Source organism: Bombyx mandarina, chromosome 18 (assembly GCF_030267445.1).
Source record: "Bombyx mandarina strain Sakado chromosome 18, ASM3026744v2".
Lineage (NCBI taxonomy): Eukaryota > Metazoa > Arthropoda > Insecta > Lepidoptera > Bombycidae > Bombyx > Bombyx mandarina.
Genome location: NC_143224.1, coordinates 1,440,091 through 1,449,097, shown reverse-complemented (window position 1 = coordinate 1,449,097; position 9,007 = coordinate 1,440,091). Strand labels below are relative to the sequence as shown.

At 38.2% G+C, this 9,007-nt stretch overlaps 1 protein-coding gene across 4 annotated transcripts in view; it reads right to left on the bottom strand.

Moving 5' to 3' along the window:
* Nucleotides 1–3,539: 3,539 nt before the first annotated feature.
* The window catches only part of LOC114239593 (dopamine D2-like receptor), a 164,847-nt gene continuing 159,379 nt past the window's right edge, over nt 3,540–9,007 (bottom strand). For 3 of the 4 annotated variants that reach the window (XM_089734530.1, XM_089734531.1, XM_089734532.1), the window contains exons 8-9: nt 7,048–7,238; nt 3,540–6,199 (exon numbers count right to left, since the gene is read on the bottom strand). In XM_089734530.1, coding sequence (XP_089590656.1) covers nt 5,985–6,199; nt 7,048–7,238 — 406 coding nt within the window. In that variant the 3' untranslated portion in view covers nt 3,540–5,984. The remainder of the gene's footprint in view (nt 6,200–7,047; nt 7,239–9,007) is intronic. The other variant, XM_028169874.2, reaches the window with a different exon arrangement.

Below are 9,007 nucleotides of genomic sequence, written 5' to 3'. Positions count from 1 at the left end.
TTTTCTAGTCTAAGTTCATATTAGTTCCATATTTTTTTGGATCTTTCTTAATTGGAGTAATCATCATTATAAGCGTGTAAGTATTTTGTCTCATGATAGAATAATGTTTACAATTTTCGTTAACCCCTACCTAAAACTTGTCTTGTTAGTACGTTTATGTATAAATAGATGGCGCTCTCATAAAAGTTGTCATTTGTATTTCGCAACGAATGTCTAGAAACAATAAGCATTCTGTTATCTTTATTGAAATTATTACATTTTAGAGCAAATGACAATAAAGGAAACAAAGTTCCACGAGTGAGGAATTGTTTCTAAAAGCATTCTACGAATTGATAATAAACTGAATGCCAACTTTTAACAATTATGTTCCTTATTTTGTAGTTTTTTTTTTACAGCTACTAATTTGGAAACAATGTTAATCGGTATTTCTGACTCGTCAGTTATCAGACATTATTAGTTATACTGCCTTAGTATATGAAGCATTGTTGATACTACAAAGTACACTAGACGAATGAGTGACCAAGTATAGCTGCTTCGGGAGGTACCTGTGGAAGGTCTGTAGGAGAGAGCCACATCAGGGTAGCCACCAGTGCAGGCATCCGCACGATGACGCTTAGCACGCGCTCGAAGCGTGTCAGCGTTGTGAGCACTCGCGGCGAGATCTCATCGCGGTGTTGGGGAGGGACCTTTCCTTGCGGACTGTCGTCGCTCGCATGCTAGAGGACCAAAGTTCATGGGAACCAGGCCAGGTTTTGCGACCTGGTCATGGTGTTTCGTGAGGCTGAGGAACGCGAAAGGAGTGGGATCCCTCTTCGGCTCCTCAGCGAAGAGAGGAGGGGGGGAGGGGGGGCGCTGTCACGAAACCAGGGCCGCGCCGACCCTCGGCAGTGCCTGTGTGTGAAACCCATGATGCGCCTCCTATTTTTACGAATCTTCATAATTATGTATCAATGTATTTTTTTTATTATTTTTTTATTTTGACTTGTTGTTTTGACGTAAATCTTGGGAAACTTGTATTTGAAGAAATGCATTGTATATTTTGTTATATATAGCTGTATAACAAAACATATAATGCATTTCAGTATGTTAGGCATATTTTGCGCTTATTTTACCTACTTACTTATCGATATTCCACTACAAAAAAATGATTGTTATGTAACATAAATAATTACGGCGGCAGCGTCCAGTCTTGGCGTCTGTGTGCACCGCACACTTCGCACATAGGGGCGGCGCGGCCCTGCACAAAACTCCGGTACCGGGTGTGGAGGCGCCCGGTGCTCGGCTGTCAGTCCAGTGGTGAGGCGGCGAAGGTGTCCCCCCCCGAGACGACGTCCTGCGAGATCTTCCCGGGGATGAAATACCGTCCTATTATCAAGAAGGGTACCGGCGTAGGCTAACTTTCGGTGCGCACTATGCGGTGGGTTTCGTGGGGTCGGAGTGGTCTCCACCGCTCTCTCGATGGGGTTTAGTCGGTAGTCGATTTTGCGAGACGGGTCTTGCGTGGCTGACACCGCGCAGCGCCTCGCGCGCCTTTCTCAAGGCGTAGTCTCCCGGCAGGAATTGGAAGAAGAACAGGATCTCATTGAGTAACTAATTGAGACGAATTGATGACCCCTGATATAGGTATAGTGCCGCTTGTATGTGCCCTTAATGATAATAACGGGCTCTTGTGATTACTATAATTATGTGGGTTAGAGACGGCGTCTTTCCATTCAAGCAAATTAAGAAAACAGTGGTTTAACTAAAATTCTTTTCTCTTGTTTTCTTTACGCGTTGTGAACAAGTAAACCCATACCGCTGGTACTACCAAATAATCAATGGTACGTGGATTACGTGTTATGGTGAAATAGAAACATATTTCTGATAGGAAATTGTATTCAAAGTAAGTAAGTAAGTAACTAACTAAGTATTCACTATTAAAATACACACAATTTCCATGTAGTTAGTTGAAACTCCCGTGTGTGTACCTATTCTGAATCCGAACTTAAAAAAGGTTGATTCTAATTTAATTTTCGCACACAGAATCAAATATATTTTCAATATAAATTTAACGTTTGAAATTTGTATTTGTAATTTGAATACATTTTTTTCTGCATCGCCACGTGTAAAATTGATCCAATCATGGATTCGACATCGCATCGCTTCGTTCCTTTTAATTTGAACTCGACTTGCTCTCCGTATGCCACTGTATTTTTATTCAGAAGTGCGAAAAAAGAGAGGTCCCTAGCGAATGGACTCTTGAGATAAGAATTTGTATGCTCGATCTATAAGGTTTTGTAAGGTGATTTATAAGGTTCGTGGCGGAATTTAGGTTGTACATGTCTAAGGGATCCGCTAACCACTTAACATCAGAAGGGCCGTGAGCCCGTCAAACCAAATAAGCAATAAATATAAAAATGAATTGCTGTTCGTTAGTCTCACTAAAACTCGATTTGGCTAATTTTGGTCTTGAATTATTCGTGGAAGTCCAGAGAAGGTTTAAAAGGTGAATAAATATAAAAATGCTCGAAATTATATGAAAATAAACAATTTTGTTTTTCCTTTGATGTGTCCCCCGTCGGACGGATTCCTTTTGTTTATTTTAGATTTATTTTATACAAACATATAGGTCTTTTGTTTATCGATTGAGACACTACAAAGTCTGCAGAGTCAGCTAGTGAGCAATAAAAAATATATATTATTTGAAAGTCTTATGAACTGTGTCGTTGAAGTTCGCATATTTAATATTAATACGCTTTAATTAGCTTCATACGTATGTAATGATTTTTTGAAAAGTATTGTAAAAAAAGCGTAGCGTAAAGAATTTCTTTTCATTTTTTTAGTGGGATTTTCTATAAAAGCGTGTTTTTTGTAGTTTTCTTTTAAACTATTATTTATTATTAAGTAATGTTGATTTTGTAGTAATGTAGTTAATAACATGGCTCGCTGGTACCACCGCTCCCTTGGTTTCTATCCCGAAGGTGTCATATATCAGTTGTCAATTTAGAGGATGTCCGTCACCGTCCGCGCCGAACCCGTCGCTTGCGACTAAAGGCTCGACGAGTAAATTAACCCATAGACACAACCCACTGAGTTTCTCGCCGGATCTTATCAATAGGTCACGTTTCCGACCCGGTGGTAGATTCTGCGAAGCACTGCTCTTGCTAGGGTCAGTGTTAGCGACACTAATAGCTTGAGCCCCGTGAGCTCAACTACACGTCAAGGAGAAGCTGAAATAGCCTCTCAAGGCTATCAGCACAGGTGGAGAAAAAAAGGAGGATGTGAAGACTGATGTATAATAAAGTCGAGACTCCGACCTGATGTCTCGGAGGGTGTGGCGGCAATCAGCTTGTAGCATCCACGGCCTTTGTTAACTGTTTTGTAATATAGACCAAAAGCATCTGCATATTAAGGTTCACAAAGAAAAAGTATATGGCAACACTCAAGGAATACTGTGAACAGTTTTTATTTTATTTTATGCCCTGGTTAATAGACCTTTAAGCCAACTGTGAACAGAATTACGTTCCGGGGTTGCGAAATAAAAAAAAAATCATTTTCCACAGACTTATCTTATTTCAAACATCAATTTCAACACACACATATTACACTTAGCATATATATTTATGTACAAATTAAATGTAAACAAACAGGCATTATATACAACTAACAGCATTGACAGTTTTGGAAGAACCTGTTTCGTAATTACCAAGTAATAGCTATATATACAGTGCTTTGTGCCTACCTTGACATGGTTTAAATTCCTAGAATAAATTATAACAAATGGTGATTTTCATTTAACTATCACACGCATATTGGTCGAATTTCAGCTTAAGCATGTAAAGATTTCAATATTTTTTTTGCTATTCTAGAAAAAAAAGTGAAAAAAAAAGTGTTAAAAATATTTCAATAAAAGTATTTTAGACTGTATTTTTGTTCGCACTCTCATGTTTATCGTTAAGAGTAGAAAATATGATCATTTTGGCATATGACGTCACCTTTAGGACTTGGATGTGCCAGACGCTCTCTTTACTCACCACTTTTTAAGCATCTAAAACACTGTACTGTAAAAACTGAGACTTTAGAACTCATATCTCCAACTGGGTCGCGGCATTTACGTTGTAGATGTCTATGGGGTCTGATAACCACTTAACATCAGGTGAGCCGTGAGCTCGAGCTACAATGGCGGCCCCGCCCTTCAAACCGAAACGCATTACTGCTTAACGGCAGAAATAGGCAGAGCGGTGGTACCTACCCGTGCGGACTCACAAGAGGTCCCACCACCAGTAAAACTAAATGTAATTACGGGTCGAACTGCTATATAGTTAGGCCGGAAGACTCAGTCAATAGGAACGTTCTGGTACTTGGTAATTGTCGAACAGCTTCTAAAAATATGAACTGAAAAGGGCTTTATCTAATTTTTTTACATTACAAATGGATCACAACCACTTTCTAGGGGTGTTCAGTTTCCGAACGTCAATGTCCAAATGTCAGGCAGTGACGTCCGCCATGACACCAATTCCCCTTTAAACCCAGCCGCAAAGAACAACGCATCAATGTTATATTTCTCTTATATATTAAGTATTTAATTTGTTATATAAAGGTACAATAAATATCTCAAAACAATAAATGCAGTCCACGATCAATTACCATAACGCAATGGGGAATGGGGTCGTAAAAAACCTTTCCAACTTCGCAGGCGTGTCCACCAGAGTGACAGCCTGGAATGGGTCCCCACTAATTTTCCATTCCTACCTCGTACCATGCGGCTGATGGTACGATCCCCAGTTTTCTCAGCGCCATTACGTGTCTTTATTCGAAGTTTTGGGCGTAGTCTAATGAGGTTTTAAGAACTCTGTATAGTTGACGTTTAATAATCTCCCTTTATGGGAGGTTAGGAATCACGCATCAGAAATTTTGAATATTAACTATGTTAATGTTTACCCTAGGGATAGACCTGGGAAATTGGGATAAGAACAAATGTGATGGCAACCAGACTGGCTATGGTGACAGCATAGTTCAAAAAGATATCCATAGTTAATAATGTGGACACGTGTTGAAGTGAAGTTTTTATTGAAGTGAAACTTCTTTAGGCGCGTTGAGAGTAAAATTTGACTCGCAACAGATTCGTGACGACTAGAGAGAAAAGATATAATTTAGGACAAGCGAGAGTGAGAAAATAGAAAGAGCATCTCGCGGACCACTCGACCGACCGATTCATCTTTCTCAGAGTCTTTTATTTATTTATTTTTATTGCCTTTGTAGGCAGACGGGTATACGGCCCACCTGATGGTGAGTGGTTACCGTCGCCCATGGACTTCAGCAATGCCAAGGGCAGAGCCAAGCCGCTGCCTACCGCTAAAAGTCTACTAGATAGTCTAGCACCTTAGTAACAGAAAACAACATAATCACATCATTGCGCCGCGTAGGGTACCGGTGACCTACACTGCAGTCAAAGGATTAAAAAGTGTGTGTGTGTGTGTGTGTGTGCGTGTGTATGTGTGCAAGTCACACACGGTAGTAGTGAAACTTATAAATAAATAAATAAATAATATATATACTGACTATCCCACTACACAGTAGCATACATATGGACAATGTTTAGTAGACGATAGTGGGGATGCTACGAAGAGTCGCACAAAGAGGAGACCGAGAACGTCTAATGTGTTCTATCTCATTCTCTCGCCGGCTGAATCTTATACATTTATGTGTTTGTGTCTCTATGGACTTATTTTTTCGTTTCATCGAGTTTCAAATTTAATCACAACGATTCTAAAGAAGTTTCACTTCAAAAATATATCGGTAGACAAAAATGGCAATAACAGTTTAGTTATAACTATTTATATATATATATTTAGATTCGTTACCTATACAAATACTTATATGCTATTAACATTAACATTAACATTTATTTACAGCTTAATTCCAATGAAAACACTTAATGTTTTTACACATAAACTTCTCAACTGAGTCCAACGTTACTCGTAAACTATATAATAGTCTCCGGGCTAGGTGCTGCAATGCAGGATCTTCCTGAAAGCCTTCCTGAATTCCGGGTTGAAGATCGTGTAGATGACCGGGTTGAGGAAGGAGTTGATGTAGCCCAGCCACGTTGTCAGAATAAAGACCGTCACTCCAGGGGAGAAAGGGAGATCGAATTTCGTACAGAGAGCGTCCAGGACGGAGCACGTGAAGAATGGTGCCCAGCAGAATAAGAAGACTCCTGGTAAATCATAAGAATATTTAGTACAAGCGGCCTGCTCCGGCTCCGCTCGGGTCTTTAACAAAATTTCAAAGATATTTTATTTTGTTTTATTTTTAAAAAAAAACTTATTATATAAAATAACACTTATAGCGGCATAACTATAATAGTTTTAGACATGCGACACTTTTTGTAAATAATAATGTGTTCTACAAAGTCGTACTACATTATTTTAGTCTATCATCAATAGTTTTCGCAGGGCACGCGATGTAAAGACTATTGTAGGTGTTTTTTTTACACCTTCGATACATAATTTTTTTTAAAATATTATAGCAATTATTTGAAAAATTATTTATTTCAAAAGATACAAGATTATAGCCTATGTCACTCGGGAATAGTGTAATTTCCAAACAGTGAAAGAATTTTTCAAATCGGTTCAGTAGTTTCGGTGCCTATTCAATAAAGACAAACAAACAAATCTTTCCTCTTTAATAATATTAGTATAGATAATAATAAAAATAATATTAGAATAGATAACATAAATCGAAAAAAAATCTAACAGTGAACTGGCAACATCGCCGCTTCTCCACCTCTGTAAACTTTTGGCGGGAACGCGTGGTTTTATTTTAAGTAAATTGTTTAATTTTGTATGTTCTCAGATTCAAACTGGTAATAATGGTAACCTATTTATGCGGTTAGCATCTGTGATAGTATCTAAGAGGACGTGACTTCCCGGGTTCTTTCAAAAATACTCCCTCGGAGTAAAGAACATTTTGTTTGGAACAGTATTTATTTCACCCCCCTTTCATTTCATATCTTATTTATATAAAAATCATTCACCGTCAGATGTTGTTCACAAGGAAGCTCACCTAAAACAATAGCTAAAGTTTGCGTTGCCTTCTTCTCTTTCTTGGCGAATGATTTGGCTCTTAGCTTCCCTGCTCTGTTCGCCCTGAAGATTGTAAATCTTGCAGCCGAAGCTGCGCTCCTAAACCGCCTCCGCGGCGTCGAGATCAAGGAGCTATTGCTGAGGCGGCTCAGTTTTTTTCTGCAAACAATGCTTGGATAAAATTAGTACTTAAGTATATCATATTACTTTCGATTTTCTCAAGTAATAGAGGTAACTAGCCGTACTCGCCCGCATCGCTGGGCATTATTTATTTATTGTCATCATTGTTAGGGAGTCCAACTCTCATATAAATATCAGCCTATCCATTAAGTACGTGTATACCAAGTTTCAAGTCAATCGGATGCATGGTTCAGTCGTTATAACGGAGCATCCGTAAAAACCACTGTAGATTTATATAGTAGTATTTTTTATTTATTGTTTAGATGGATGGACGAGCTCACAGCCCACCTGGTGTTAAGTGGTTACTGGAGCCCATAGACATTTACAACGTAAATGCGCCACCCACCTTGAGATATAAGTTTTAAGGTCTCAGTATAGTTACAACGGCTGCCCTACCCTTCAAACTGAAACGCATTTTTGCTTTACGGCAAACATAGGCAGGGTGGTGGTACCTACCCGTGCGGACTCAAAAGAAGTCCTACCACCAGTAAAAAGGATTAAAGAGAAATTATTAAGTATAGATTAGAACTATTTTTACAGTTTAATCTAACGGCTTTTTATTGTCACTTATTATTATATTTCCCAAGTTTTGAGTACTTCACAGTTTTCATGTAAATACATACATACTTATATGACTATATTCTACGTGCTACGTGTACACAAAGTAATATCGTGTAAATTGAGTAAATGATCGCACTGCTGTCGAGGATGTTGATGGTAAATAAGCAAATATAATCACTACATAGTATAAAACAAAGTCGCTTTCTCTGTCCCTATATCCCTATGTATGCTTAAATCTTTAAAACTACGCAACGGATTTTGATGCGGTTTTTTTTTAATAGATAGAGTGATTGAAGAGGACGGTTTATGTGTATAATAACATCCATTAAAAAGTGGAGAGATCAATAATAAATTACAGTTTCCGAAGCGAAGCGAGGATGGGTCGCTAGTGTAATATAAATATAATAGATTCTACAAATTTCTTTAAATTTGTAGAATAATCTGCAAATATGTTAATTGTAAAAAAGTTATAAGGGTATGAGTTGATATGTTCTCCTTGACAAATAAAATTTTTGGATGGCTTTCATTTTACAGCTTTATGTATCTGTTATATGACACACATGCAATAATATATGTATGCATGTTGGGAGGGAGTGTTAAGAAATGGTTTGCTGGTGGCGTAAACTTGAAAAAGTTTGATCAGAGGAACCAACCCAACTTAAAATGAAAGCATAATGTGATGTAAACTCAAAAGCTGGAAGTGTCCACTTCTATTAGGATCAACAATCCTAAACTTCTGCCGGGTAATTACATTACGATAATTTCCCGGTGATTCCACGTTAATTACGAAACCCGGTAATTACTTTGTAAAATATAAAATTAGTTCCGGCGTTCAGTCAAAGGGTGACAGAAATTTTGACGAGAGCTTTAAATCTGTAGGTCCTTTCGAAGGTTGATTTAGAATTTTTCCTATTCTATACGCATTGGATATGTACTATTAGAGAATACATAACAAATTCAGAAGAGGCTATATAAAGTTCAGTGTAGCGACTGTAATATCCGAACTGTGTTTATCCAAGAACGCCACACCTTTGAGACCGAACCCGCAACTAACAACACCCTAAGGCATCCCAAAAAGTTAAACAATATAAGTTTGAAATTTCCATAAACAAACTACCCACACTTGGGACATAAAATATCGGATACATCTTTGTTCGGGGGAGTGTACTGTGAAAATTATTTCTATCGGACTGCGAAAA